At 32.1% G+C, this 15,965-nt stretch overlaps 1 protein-coding gene across 1 annotated transcript; it reads right to left on the reverse strand.

Moving 5' to 3' along the window:
• Positions 1-58: 58 nt before the first annotated feature.
• On the reverse strand, positions 59-15,802 carry LOC130449770 (neurofilament heavy polypeptide-like). Its single transcript, XM_056787768.1, has 6 exons — positions 15,528-15,802; positions 15,294-15,476; positions 10,528-12,418; positions 9,293-9,451; positions 8,494-8,627; positions 59-368 (listed from the first exon to the last, which is right to left on the reverse strand). Exons 1-6 carry the CDS (start codon positions 15,534-15,536, stop codon positions 363-365), a joined length of 2,382 nt encoding a protein of 793 aa, XP_056643746.1. The 5' UTR covers positions 15,537-15,802; the 3' UTR covers positions 59-362.
• Positions 15,803-15,965: the final 163 nt, after the last annotated feature.

The raw sequence follows: 15,965 nt of genomic DNA on the forward strand, positions 1-15,965 counted from the left end.
ATATTTATGTATATATATAAAATAAATATATAAGTATATACATATGTACAAATCACTAACAAACAACGATACACTTCTTAATTTATATTTTAAACTTAAAAAGTACATGGTAAAGAACAGAGTTTGGAGCTTAATGTTAGGAGAGAGAAAAATGTATATAAACAAATATGTAATATCTAAACTTAAAATACATTTTTTTTTTTCTAAAGAAATATGTTTGATATAATTAATAAAGTATGAATTAACGAATTATCAGATTACACGATTATCTACAATCTAATAGTCTTTTATAAACACTCGAGTAGTGGTTTCTTCCGGTTTTCACTAGTGGATTTTCCGAGCGGTAAAGGTGAAACTTGTGTTTATACCTATATATTTACAAATTAAGTTACTTATCGAAACTTTATTCAAAATTGCAAAATTGCATAGAACTTTCTACAATATACACTAATAAAATAGATGACGGTTTGACTGTATAATAAATCACTTTTATACCAATGAGAGAACACAAAAAAATTTCCTTATTTTAAATACTAATGATCTACGAGATCTGGTTATTAAATAACGAAACTGCGTGTCTACAGGGCGCCCTAGATGGATGTAACGAGTAGTTCTAAAACACGTTTTCGTCTCGACTTCTTGTGGTGCAACGATTCAATCTCAAATTTCTCGTTAAATCGAAAAAAACTCCCAGTGAGTGCTATAAATTGTCCTATGGGGACAATTCTCTATCTAGTGCGCGTGTTTTTGAGTGGTGTAAGCGCTTTAGTGAAGGCACAGAAGATGCCCAGGTCGCTCCGTGACTGTTTCAACTCCGGAAACAGTTTGTGCGAAATTGGTACCAAAAAATCTGCCTCCTGACCAAAAGCTCTTGTTCAGAATTCCTTGAAAGGTTAGAAGATCTGCTTTCAAAAAGACCCGATTTGAGTCGATGGAAGCGGTAAAGCAGAGCTCCTGAAGGCACTCACCAAAGAAGACTTCCAGCACTGCTTCGATCAATGGAAAAAACTTATGGAAAGGTGTGTGGCGAGGAGGGGGGAGTATATTGAATCCTTTTTCGTAACCAGTCTCGTTATTTAATAACCAAACCTCGTATTTACCGATTTTGATACCAGGGCTGCTATTTGTTGATTTATGAGCATCCCTTTTAACTTTTTAATTTAAAACTAAATTTTTTTAGTCTTGTATATTCGTCCTCAAAGTTACATCCTTACACACAGATACAGATGTCTAAATCCTATTATCAATTATTGATAAAACATCTTCTATTACGTCAGTCAATAAATCGTGTGACTGACACAAAGATGGCGCTGCTATTGTCAAATCCATATGACGTTTATGAAGTACCAACTGTCAAAAGACATTTCGATTAGTCAGAAAAACAATTTCGTTTCTTAATTTAACATTGCTTCTTGATGACAAAAATACTGTACAAGCTCAGTAATTGCTTCAAAAGACTCTGATCCATCGAAAAGAATCATTTATTCTTAGTTTTCTAAATTTAAACGTGGTCGTACTGACACCAATGATGGCGAACGTTCTGGTCGTCCAATTGAGGTTAGTTTACTCCATAAAACATCAAAAAAGTCCCCAAGTTAGTAATATCTAATAGTAAATTGACTCCGGAATCAAAACTATCATCATCTAAGTGGACTGCAGCTGGTGAACCACGTCCGAAGCGTCCAGAAACACAAAAGTCGGCTGGGATATTTTGCATAGACTATCTCCAAAAGGGAGAGGAGGACAATCAATAGCGAATACTACATAGAGTTTTTGGATCCACAAAGACTATGCAACGATGGTTAAATTGAACGAATAGCTTCCTCATCCACCCTATAGTCCAGATCTGACTCCCAGTGACTACTGATCACAAAAAAATGATCGCCGGTAAAAGATTCAGCTCAAATGAAGAAGCAAGTGCTGAAACTGAAGCTTATTTTGAAGCAAAAGACAAATCCTTCTACGAGAACGGCACCGAGAAGTTAGAGAAGCCTTGGAATGATCGTATTGCTTTTGAAGGAGATTACATTGATGAATAAAATCGATTTTTGGCAAAAAAATGTGTTTTTCTTAGTTATTCACAAGACTTATTGGATGATTTGTTATTTGATGAAAATTTTAAGATTAATTGATGGTTTATAATTGTGCCTTCAACTTTATTAATTGATTTGAGCCTCTGGAGAGGGCACTATAGAAGATTTTGCGCTCAAAATTAATTTATACCACATCTTTTCAATACATCTATCGATATTCAAGTTATATTATCGTCCTCTAGTAGAATAGCTTCTATTTGATGTCAGGGCAGTTGTCTGATAGTTTATGAATGTCACTTATATTTTTTTCATACTATTTAGAGCTCTATAGAGGACACCATAAAGTCCATCACTCCCTACATACTCCTTAACGGCCCTCAAAGTGATTATTTACCACAACCTTAATCCAAATACAGATATCTAGGTCCTTTTAGTTTCCACTGGTATAACATCTTCTGTTCGATGACAATGTGTTGCCAAAATTGCTGTCTGATGCTTTATGAGTGACACTTCTAAGTTTTTAATTGATTTAAAGCTTTAGAGACGGTCCTGTAAAGGGTTTTCAAGTCCTGTATACACCTCAACTGGACCTCAAGATTAATGTTCACATCCTTTCAATACAGATACTGATATCTAAATTCTTTTAGTTTCCACTGTTCTGTTCTATGACAATGTGTTGCTAAAATTGCTGTCCGATGGTATTTAACTGTCCCTTTTACCTTTTTCAACAGATTTAAGATTCTAAAGATTTTTCCTTCTACCACTTCTGTATAAACCTGAACTGGTTCCCAATGTTAGTGTTTACCATATCCTTCCAATACAGACACCTTTGTCTAGGTCCTTTCACTGGAAACTAGTAGAAAAGCTTCAGTTTGATGAGAATGTGTTGCTAAAATTGCTGTCTGATGGTATTTGATTGTCTTCTCTACCTTTTCAACAGATTTAAGATTCTGAAGAAGACACAAAAGAGGATTTTTTTAGTCCACCAATCATTTAATGTCAAAACTGTTATCCTTAATTAATTGAAAGCTTTAGATATGATCCTATAAGGGAATTTTCAGTCATTCGGTCCTGTATATACCTCAACGGGTCCTCAAGGTTGTTTCCATACAGATACCGTTATCTTTTTAATTGCTCCCTAGTAGAACATTTTCTATTTGAGGATAATTTAACGTCAAAATTGCTGCCTGGTGGTTTATGACTGCTCCTTATACCTTTTTAACCGATTCAAGATTCTAAAGAAGACACCGAAGAGGATTTTTCAATCCCCCCACTCTTGTAGACACCTCAACTAGTCCTCAAAGTTCCTTTCAATACAGATACAGATATCAAAGTCTTTTTTTTGAATCTACTTTTCACAAAGAAGTTTTGAGATTGAGTCTGTCATTTAAAAAAAACATTGTCTAGTACCGAATAATTAAAGGATCTTTCTACAGTGTGTTTAAAAAGTGCTATGACTGAAAAAATAATGAAACCATTTGGAAATTGTGATAATATAAGAAAATCGTCGAGAAAGTTCTATACATATAAATGTAAAAATATTATAGAATTAACAAACATTATAAAAATTTGTGTTTCTTATAACCTAAAATTATACTGAAGAAGGTGATGTAGCTATAGATACCTTGATATAATAGTTCGAAAGAATTGTTATACAAACATAATCAGAAAATTTTAAATTCAAACTGAAAGCACAAAATAAGAATTAGAAAAATGTAAGGACAAAAAAAATGATGAATATTTTTAAAAAGAAATGGATAAATATCTGGAAATAAACAATGAACAAATTTGTTGTACAACTTTTAGTAGAATCAGTTTTTGGGGGTTATGAAACTGAAAAAAAGAAAATCTAGAATTTTTTGCTATGTTTTGAGTGTTCGGAAAAGCATCGGTCACCTTCTCCAATAAATTATAACATTCCAATTTGAATATCCACCTGGTAGAATTTCATATTGTTGCGTTTTTTTCTTTATTTTTTCAATAAAAGTTTATCAACGAAAATCAGTAAATTATTTTTAACCTCAAAAGGAAGCAGAAAAAATTTTCTAGCTTCAGAATTTTACAGAAGAAAATTCACTTGTGAAAAATGGATATCGAAATGTCGTGGTGTGCAGAAAATCAATATTCTAAAATTAAAGAAGAAAGCTGCTTCGAAAGATTTACTAAAATCGAAGAAACAACAAATAAAAATGAGGTTATTAACTCGAGATTAAAAAAGAAGAAGAAAATTAACTGAAAATAGGAATAGAGTAGAAGGGAGTGAATTTGATGAAGATGATTGTTTTCTAATTATTCTATAACTTGATGGGGGGTTAGAAGTAACTAAAACAAAGGATAAACTGCGAAATATTAAAAAAACAAAAACCATTATATTAAATTTTACTGAAACAGTATAAAATGTAGGAAAAAAATGGATAAATAAAAAGGGTAAAGAGAAGAAGAAAAATACAGAGAAGAGGAAAAAGGTAAAGGCGAAAAGAAGAAGAGTAACGAGATGGAGGAAAATATAGAGTATATATATATATATATATATATATATATATATATATATATATATATATATAAAGAAAAAGAGAATATAGAGAAGACAAGAAAAGAGGGTATAGAGAGAATGATATAAAAAGAAGAAAATAAGTAAATGAAAGAAAAAATAAGGTCAAATAAAATTGGAACATGCAGAGATGAAATAAATTTGACAATTGGATACTCGATGTCCAAATTTCAACTCTCAAAATAAAAAAATCGGAATGGGGATAAAAAGGGAAAGAATAAAACTGTATAAAGTGAAACATCGTAAAAATAAGGATTTTGCAAAAACATGAGAAAACAAATTAAAAAAAAAAGATTATTAGTTTCATCGAATTTTTAAAAATTAATTGGGATGTAGGAGAGAAATAAAAAAGGGAAGAAGAAAAGAAAACAGAAAGAGAAAAAGGGGGTAAATATATAGAAGAAAAACTAGAAAGAGAGAGAGGGGGGGCGAGTAAGAAAGAGAACACAAGATATTAAGGACAGAAAGTGAAATATAGCACAGGAAAGAAGAGAGAAAGAAGAAGAAGAAGAGAGAATAATCAAAACAACGATTTAAAATGTAGGAGGAAACAACAAAGTGGGATTAATCGGTCAAAATCTACCAGATGTATATTAAATAAAATAAAATTAACACTATTAATGATTAAATAAAAAACAAATAAATAATTAAGGAAATTACCAAACGCAATAAAATGTACACATAAAATAAAAATCGAATATTATGTTTTATATATCACAAAATATAAAAAAATATATATCACATTCAATAAATATTCCAAAACGTTAAAAATGTAAAATACACAAGATTTATCACCGATACATATACACAAATATCGATCTATAAAAACAGTTCGTTAAAAAAATAATTAAAGTTCGTCAATTTATTAAAAAAGTTTTCGTTATAAATATTCGAAACAGTGCAACCGAAATATCTAATGAATAATAACCTGCAACAACCATAATTGTAATTTTATTCAAAAAAATGTCAATAAAAGCTCGAAAGACATCAAAAACTTGTCATACTTGATTGATATGAAAGCAACTGCCAGTTAAATCGAAATTAAACCATAGAGACCTGCCTTGATGTAACAGAGAACTGGATCGCTTTAAAATTGAGGTTAGAAAGTGTTACAACATCGCAAAGATTACTGGCAATTGAGCAAAAATTACTGGCAATTGGGCAAAGATTACTGGCAATTGGGAAAAATTACTTGCAATTGGGCAAATATTACTGACAATTGGGCAAAGATTACTGGCAATTGGGTAAAGATTACTGGCAATTGGGCAAAGATTACTTGCAATTGGGTAAAGATTACTGGCAATTGGGCAAAGATTACTTGCAATTGGGTAAAGATTACTGGCAATTGGGAAAAATTACTGGCAATTGGGAAAATATTACTGACAATTGGGCACAGATTACTTGCAATTGGGTAAAGATTACTGGCAATTGGGCATATATTACTGGCAATTGGGCAAAGATTACTGGCAATTGGGCAAAGATTACTGGCAATTGGGTAAAGATTACTGATAATTGGGCAAAGATTACTGATAATTGGGCAAATATTACTGGCAATTGGGCAAAAATTACTGGCAATTGGGCAAAGATTACTGGCAATTGGGTAAAGATTACTGGCAATTGGGCAAAGATTACTGGCAATGGGGTAAAGATTACTGGCAATTGGGCAAAGATTACTGATAATTGGGCAAATATTACTGGCAATGGGGCAAATATTACTGGCAATTGGGCAAATATTACTGGCAATTGGGTAAAGATTACTTGCAATTGGGCAAAGATTACTGGCAATTGGGAAAAATTACTGGCAATTGGGAAAAATTACTGGCAATTGGGCAAAGATTACTTGCAATTGGGTAAAGATTACTGGCAATTGGGCAAAGATTACTGGCAATTGAGCAAAAATTACTCGCAATTGGGCGAAGATTACTGGTAATTGGGTAAAGATTACTTGCAATTGTGCAAAGATTACTAGCAATTGGGCAAAGATTACTGGCAATTGGGTAAAGATTACTGGCAATTGGGCAAATATTACTGGCAATTGGGCAAAGATTACTGGCAATTGGGCAAAGATTACTGGCAATTGGGCAAAGATTACTGATAATTGGGTAAAGATTACTGGCAATTGGGTAAAGATTACTGGCAATTGGGCAAAGATTACTGGCAATTGGGCAAAGATTACTGGCAATTGATAATTGAGCAAATTATAGATCAGCCCTAGAAAATTATATCAAGGAGCTCAGGTAATCTAATAAAAGAATTTGAAGACAGTTCTGTGAGGGAATTCATGAGTTAGCCACAGCACTAGGGTGGGTCAAAAAAATGAAATTATTTTTTTGGTAGATGGGTTGCTAAACAAGTAAAAAAATTCTCGCCAAATATGAGCTCTTAATTTTAATAGGGATGTTATTTATTTATTTTTTTTCTCAGTTCAATAGAAAAAAATTCATATCTCATTATTAATTAATTGTTCAGAAAAATGTTACTGAAACCTCCCCATTTTAATGATATTGAAGATTTTAGTTTGATTATCGATTATTATATGAGGGGAGAAGCCTTTAAAAATAATAAAAAGTGAAAAAAAAAAATGATAGTAGCATGAAAACTTATTAGAAAAGGAGGCGAATATAATAAAAATAATTTACGGACGATCTGAGGACTATAAGGAAAAGGGGGTGAGTTTTTAAGGGTAAAAACCGGTTTATCTCGATTTCGGGCAAAACTATAAATCTTATGGGAAAAAGTCATGTAGCAAAGTTGTAGGTAATAAGAAGATCTACAACTTTTGTATTGACACTTTTTCAACATAACCTCAAAATTTATGTGAAAAATTCAAAAATTCAAGTTTTTCGTTTTTAATTTTTATCTTTTACAAAAAACATTTTTTTTTTCACGAAATTTTGTGAAAAGTTATCTTTTCATGTCTCATATACACTGTAATTTATTTGATTTGAAATTTTTTTTTCACTTAATATCGAAAAAGCACCTCAAACTGAAACGAAAATTCTCCTGTCAAAACATGAGTTTTATTTTATTTTTTAGCGGAAATGACCTTGAAATCGATTTTTTTCTTGCACCAAGAAAACAATCTAGAAGCATATTCGCTTTTTTGCGCCAAATTGCTTAAAAAAAATCAAATATTTCTGATCCAGAGCTAAAATATCAACTCACGGAAACCCCAGGTGTATACATTTGGTCATGGACATAAATTAGATCAGTGTAACTTCAGATTTGAATTCTTCCAAGACCAGGATAACATTCTAGTTTCCAGATTACAGAATCTATCCTGAAAGATACCAAAAGAACCATAACATTCTGGGAAGAAACGAAAACTCTTTCATCTCCTATTCAACTTCCTTTAACTATTAGGAAATGTGTCGGTTATAGGAATTACTAGAAAGCATTTGGTGGTGTGATTGGAAATAATTTTATCTTTACAACAACGATGTATCAACAAATGTCTGTGAATACAAAACTTAACCTCGAACTAGTTTGTAGTTGATATCAACCGATAAAAGATGGAATATTATAAGGATAATCCATTAGAAGGATTACGAGTATAATTCAAGAGCTAGAAGATGTTTTTCTTTTAGTTAATCATCCGGAAAAGGGCAGTTTTCTTATTTATAGAAATTTCCGCTTTTTTCCCCCGTATAAAGGTAAGGTATGTGTAGTTTATAGGGGTGAAAATAAAAAATCTTATAAATCAATTGATATTTACCGCTAAAAAACAAAAAAGTTAACAAAACACGATAATTCCAGTTTAGTTACATTCGTTTGATACAAAATATAATTTTACCCTTCGAGAATGTCACTAAACCTTATACAGAAACAATGTTATACGAGGTATCCAATAAAATAATAGCAGAGAAAACTAATATTAATACAAAAGTAAAATAAACATAACAAATATACCTGTTCCAATAAATCATGAACTTTCCGTTTTTTCTTCTTCTTAATTTTCACATCTTCGACTATATCGTCGTCAGAATTCGAGGTTCCCAATCTGAAATGGATCGGTAACTTCCCTCCTTTCATTCCAGACACACCTGAAGTTATAAACGAAAAATAAAAACCTAAACTAAACGAATAATAGATGAATACTTCATTTTTTCCCCCTTACATAACCTCATATTTTTGTAGAAAATATCATAGGCAAGTATATCCTTCACTCACTAACCTAACAATGTATTCACATGAATTGACAAATAATTTTGACTTGGGTTTACTTCTTTATAAATTGAAGCACCATTTTATTCGGGGCGACCTTGAAGCACCATTTTATTCGAAGCGACCTTGAACCACCATTTTATTCGGGGTGACCTTCAAGCACCATTTTATTCGAAGCGACCTTGAAGCGTTATTTTATTCGGGGTGACCTAACTAGGTCGATAAAATAATTATTGCGGAGTCGATTTTACAAAGTTCGAAATTACCGCGAAAAAACCGTTTTTTTTTTTCACATTTAGGCGATTATAACCTAAATGGATTAGTTTTTACAATCTGGAACAAGGAAGAAAGTTTGCGCTGTTGGAGAAATCGTATCTGGCGTGCTACAAGGTTGAATAATTGACCTACTTGGAGGTTAGGTTGCCGCTTGATCTTCCGCTGTTTATAAGTTCAAAATAATAAAGAAAAGTGTACAAATACGAGATAATTCGAATATATACTAAATAATAATCATTTAAAGCTCAAAAAGTTTATAGATACTTGCCTTCGGTTGATACAACTTTCCTTTTTGATTTTTTAGATTTCTTAAATAGCGCCCCATGTAAAGCAAATTGAAGAATTCGCGATGAAACCGATTCGTGATCCGTCGGTAATTTATATAATTTTTCCGCTCTCTTTCTACTCAACTGAGTTCTAAGATCTCCTGAAAATACGAATAATTCAACTATATTATTTAGTACTGCAGCTAATGGGGGTTCCCGTAGCCGTTTCATATTCATACTCGATTTTAGAATGTTATCCAGACCATTATCGACAAAACAAATGTATAACACCCCGTATATATGATACTTCGATGTTGTCTTTCGCCTCACCTCACTTTCTAGTCTTTTTTTTTAACACTCTCCGTATTTCGGTACTTCGACGTTGGTGTTATCGTCTGCGGTTAGACGTGACGATAAGGATACTACTACGTAACCCGTAAACGTCACTTCCGTTTACCGAAGGTGACGGGCCCAAATCTGGTCTTATAACTTGTTATAAACAATTTAATTGTTTAGAAAGCAAAATTAACACTTTGAGCTACTATAAGGTGCATTTTTTCATGAAAAATTGTACATTCGAACTCTTGTAACTTCTTAACGGTCTACGACGTCTCATTCTGAAGCTCAAACTATAATGTTTAATATGAGCAGTTTTAAATATTTCTACGTCATGTAGGAACCAAGTAATGACCGATAAACTGAGAAAAAACCTCAATTTTTGGAATAATTTTGTATTCTATTAGCGATAACTTTTCAAATATTAATTTTCTTGAAAAAAAAAATGTGGAGACCTTTATTGTAGATCTTTATTAACGGAAACTTTTTTCATATCTCTATTTGTTTAATAGTTATAGTTTTATAAACAATTAAATTGTTTATGACAAATTAGTCGACCGAAATTAAACGCGGCACACTCGAAAAATCGATTCTACGCATTAAAAAGAATAGGAAGCTCTAGGCTGATTCTATGTCGGAATTGACGTTTACGGGTTACGTAGTAGAATCCTTATCGTCACGTCTAACCGCAGACGATAACATCGAAGTATCAAAATAAGGAGTGTGTTAGAAAAAAAGCGAAAAAGTGAGGTTAGGCGATTACGGCAGCATCGAGGTATCGTATATATACAGGACGGATAGATTTTTTAATGTAATGTATAGAAAGTTGATTTGTAAGAAAAATGTACAAAAAATAAAAATGTCATCCAAAAGTTGTAAGAAACGAATTTTATGTACTAACCTTGCGTCAAAACGACGTTCTCCTCGTCGTCGCTGTCATCCTTTTCCTCTATGATGATATCGCCACTTCCTCCAGAGATGTCGCTTTGAATCGGTATTCTTGCAGCTTCGCTTTCCGTTTTGGTCGATTTCCCTTTACTACATTTTTGATATTTCGACGGGTGTTTGATTTTTATTTCGATTTTTCGTTCCGGTATCTTTTCCACGGGAGGGGGCGCGTTTTTTTCGCTTTTCAACGTTATTTTTTGCCTTCCCCTTTGATTATTCGACGATTTGTCTTTTTCCACTTTATCCTTGATCGGTTTCTCTTCGTTTCTACTGTTTTTCGTCGGTAAAGTTTCCGTTTTCAATTCCGTTTTAGTACCGTTTACCAATTTATTGAAAGACAGCACCGGTACTTTTTCACCTTGTTTCGTTTTAGCTTTGAAACGACCTTCGTTATCGCTGGCGGATTCTTCGTCCGAAAATATATCGGCCACTTTATGGTCCAACAGATCTTCTAAAACGGCGTCGTCGTTAAGCAGCCTTTCCAATTCCTTAAATTCCTCCGGATCCTTCGATCTATCGTATTCTTCTAATTTATTCGTCGCTACCGGTGATTTGTTGGATTTCTGAGGTTCTTCTTTTACGATTTCCGTAGTTACTTTCGCTTCCGTTTCATCTATATTTTTAGGAACTTGTTCGATTTTCTTAGGTGCTTCCGTTACCGGTATATCATCGTTTTTTACGTCTTCTTTGGGTTTCAATCGAATGATACCTTCCTTCTTCTTCAATTCGTTCGATTCGAATTTCTTTCTTCTCGCAGCCAACACCGGATCCACTGGCGGTTCTTCCTCTTCTTTTACCTTCGGTTTATTTTTAATTTCTTCGGATTTTAGACCTAAGCGATCGTGCACCGGTCTACCTTTCGTCGGATTTCCCCCGGTAGCTTTTCTTTTCGGCGACAGCGAGCGCCGTTTCGGCGACGGAGATCGTCTTTTCGGCGAAAGTGATCGTCGTTTCGGCGACAATGATCTCTTCCTAGGCGAAAACCTTTTCGGAGATCTGGAATGTCTCCTCGGCGAAACCGATCTCCTGAATCGTCTTATCGGCGTTAAAGATCGCCTTATAGGCGTCAAAGATCGTCGAGGGCTGCGGGATAAGCTTCTCGTGGGGCTCCTCGAGTATGATCTTCGAGGGGAACGTTTGCGTTTTTCGATAATGGCTTTATTTTGTAAAACGAAAGCCGCACTTCTTGGGGACAGCGGCGCTCTGGTAGCGGTAGTCAGAGATTCCGCATCGATGGTTAGAGGCGATATGGGTCGGTCGAAGTACTGGGGAAATATCGGTGGTACGTTGAATGTCGGATGTACAATCATCGGATTCGGTTGAGGGGTATTAATGAAGGGTATCAATTGCGGTTCAAACTGGTTTACTGGATTGAATACCGGATGCGGTTGATGAATAATTGTCGGATTAAATCGTCGGTTGTGCTTTTTTTGATGATACGCTCCTCTTAAGGGGGATCTTGTATTCGGGTGCTTTCTAAATACGGGAATTTTTTCTTCTACAACGTTTTGTTCCTTATTATTTTCGCCGTCGTCTTTTTCTTCGCCAAGTTCGTTTTCTTTTTTGATTTCCGTATCTAATTCGTTGATGAGAACTTCCAAACTGTCGCATTCTTTTAATTTATTTTGCTCGTTTTCTTGTTTGTCTTCAGATTCGCTTTCCGATTTATCTGATTGATCGTATCTGTTGAATTTACTGCGAGTATCTTTTTCTGTATTTTTAGCATTTTCTTCTTGTTTATCTTGAGGTGAACATTCGATTACATTGTCATTTGGTGTTGCATCGGTTTCGTCGGGTAGCGGCGTTATCGATATCAGATTAGTATTTCTAATTCTTCCTTGACCCTATAATTTAATAAAAAATATTTTTTCCTAAATAAATATGCAATACACATAATATAAAAAAAAATAAGTTTTAATATCACGATATTAATAACCAAAAACTAAACCAATCATCTATAATGGTCATTTTTTCTTATATTTAAAAAAAACACTAGTTAATATAATTAGTAATCTAAAAAATGATAATAAAAAAATTTATTACGAAAATATTTATATCCAATAACTTCTGAAGTAAAGTTAAACGTGGCAACATAGCGCATCTTCGTTATGACAGTTGAGGTTGGTTATAGTTCGTAATGGCGGTTATAGCGTAAACAATAAAACTTTTTGAGTTTTAAATAGTGAGAAAGTGTATTGAAAACTGCGGTAATAAACAAAATAAGATGAGAAAGAAGCTAATTACATCGTGAAAATTATTGGAAGAATAAGTGTAATTATTTAAGCTGAAAAAATGTAGTATAAACATTGTGATTCATAATATTGATGTGTGAATTAAAAGTATATATACGAATTTGAAAAATATATATATAAAAAATAAACATATATATATATTTCATTGACGATACAAAACTACTTGTATGTAATAATATGAAATTAATACAAGATCGGATAAAAGTTATAATTAATAATTTCCGTAAATATTATTTATAAAGTCTGAACGTTGAATGGTATATTGAGAGGATGTAAAATTATACTGATACCATTTGCCAAGGATTGGGATAATCATACTGATGTCAACCTCTAAGTATATAATACATCATTGTTTTTCTTAAAATTGTCTCTGAAAATTTGTTTCTAATGGTTTTTAATTGTGAAATAACTAATTTGTCCCCACTTCGTTGTTTCACTGAATTGCCACTTTTAAGCAGTTTTTTGGTGTTTCCAATTCAATGTATGCGTTTCAGCATTAAATGGGAATTCTGGTACGTTTACTTAATATATCATTTCATAACCACTATTTTCAGTATTTATAAAGTTTGAAATAGTTCATTTGTCCCCACGTTGTTGTAGTGATCAATTTACTTTATTTGAGTATTTTTTATGGTAATTTATCATAAACTTCCATATCTATGGTGTTTTCTATTAAATCTTCGGATTTTAGGATTAAATGGGACTCCTGGTACATTTACTTAATATCATATCATTTCATAACCACTATCTTCAATATTTATAAAGTTTGAAGTAGTTCATTTGTCCCCACTTTGAGTTTCACTGAATTGCTTCTTTTAAGCAGTTTTTATGGTGTTTACAAATCAATTTATGCTATTTACCATTGAATGGGACTCCTGGTACATTTACTTAGTCTCATATCATTTTACAACCACTGTTTGAAGTAGTTTATTTGTCACCACTTTGTTGTTGTACTCAATTTACTATATATATGCATTTTTTTAATAGTAATTTATCATAAAACTTCAATTTTTATGGTGTTTCCAACTCAATCTACGCAAATTTGCATTAAATCTCATATTTACTATTTTTAGTTTTTACATTGTTTGTAGTAGTTCATTTGTCCCCACCCTGTTGTTTTACTGAATTGCTACTTTTGAGCAGTTTATATGGTGTTTCCAATTCAATATATGCGTTTCAGTATTAAATGGGGCTCTTGGTAAGTTTACTTAATGTCATAGCATCTTACCAACACTGTTTTCAGTATTTATAAAGTTTGTAGTACCTAGTCCATTTGGCCCCACTTTGTGTTTCACTGAATTGCTACTTTTAAGTCCTTTTTTATGGTGATTTATCACAAAACTTCCACTTTTATGGTTTTATGTTAAACGGAAACTAAGCGCGTCGAAATTTTATTGGAAATCTCTCAACGCATGCGCAAATATATTTCTCAACTTACATGTATTGATAAATGCTGACATCTTTAGGTTAAAAACTTATCAGAAAAACCTGGTAAGTCAATACTTAACAGATTGAAGTCGCTTTTTTAGCAATAAAAAAATTTGCTTTTGAATGAAAAATATAAAACGTAAGTATGATATTAACAATATAATTCTCAAGGTCCACTATCTCATGGTTAATTTGAAATACCTATGTATTTATTGCATGGGAATAATATATATGTGGAAAAAAATATTTAACAATAATATTTACACAGACTTTTGTTATTTAATCCCCAAATTACAATAAAAGTACCAAAAACAAACATTTATTCGAAAAACATGTCTTTTTCAATTTATTCACATTTTATACTATATATTTAAAATAAACAAATTCATATTGAAAAATTTTTAATTCGCCCGTTTTTGAAATACGAGGGGCGCCCAAAAAATACTAATACAAAATAAAAAAGGTAACAAAATGTTAATTATTCATAATTAATAATTCAAACATATAAGGACAAAAACCCTGGCAACTTTTTGAGACCTCCCTCTAGGCACATCATGTTGTAAACATTCCATTATCGCCTTGTAAAATATAAAGTACAGAGTTGACACACTGGATTCACGTGAAGACGATCCTTACCATTAAAAATGGTTGTAAACATTATGAGGAAAACAGACAAATAAAACTATGAAAATCGTAATTTTTTGTTCTATTAATCTAAAAAGATCGATGTATTTCAATTCTAATAGCTTTGGATTATTTACTGTTAGCCACTCTGTATATATCACAAAGTATCTGATACATTAGAAATATTAATGCACACATCACCTTAAGGAATTAACTAATATACTTACTAGTGTTTGATTTACTTTTGACATGACTGATTATAATTTTTATCATTTAGATTTTATAAATAAATAATATAATCATCATAGAAAACACTGAATGGAAATATTATATAGGAAATAATCTTTAATGCTATTTAAATTATATCAAATCGCGAAAATCTAGCATATTTTAAAAAATTTAATAATAGACTCACACTTTTAGCAGGTCTTCCTGGATGATTGAATCGACCCCATTTATTTCGACTTCCTTTAGCTGTTCTGAAATTTGAATGTGAATTTGCTGGTATAATATCCGAGAATGCATTTTTTCTCTTTAATGATTGAAGGGCTGCGATTCTCAAACTTTCTATATCATCCTCGTCCTCTGAACCAGGTATCTAGAAATCGTACTTTAAATATTATTACATAAATTATTTATTACCTCTTACCTTATTCATGGTAAGTTTAAAATCCAACGACAAAAACTATTTAATTGAGAAATATTATAAACAAAAATATAAATATGGCTATTTCACGTATCTCATATATCTCACAAATATAGAGACGAATTGCTATTTAACGTTCATTCGTCACTGTTCTTTTGTAACAAGTAGCTGTCAAATTATTTCTTCTTCGTACGTTATTGGTCTTTTTTGTATTAAGCTCGCGATGACTTGCACATATTTCATTAGTGGAAAATCAATACTTTTTACAGTAGGACAATATTTTTTTTATTTATATTAATTGGTAAGTATACTATATTTTATTGAGAACGTTAAATCTCTTTAACAATAAAATACTAATTTTACTGTTTGTACTTTTCAAACTGCCATAGATGACTTTAATACCCTTCGAATGTCATATGTGTAAGGCAATAAAAAAAGTAA

This window comes from Diorhabda sublineata, chromosome 10 (assembly GCF_026230105.1).
Source record: "Diorhabda sublineata isolate icDioSubl1.1 chromosome 10, icDioSubl1.1, whole genome shotgun sequence".
In the NCBI taxonomy this organism is placed as follows: Eukaryota; Metazoa; Arthropoda; class Insecta; order Coleoptera; family Chrysomelidae; genus Diorhabda; species Diorhabda sublineata.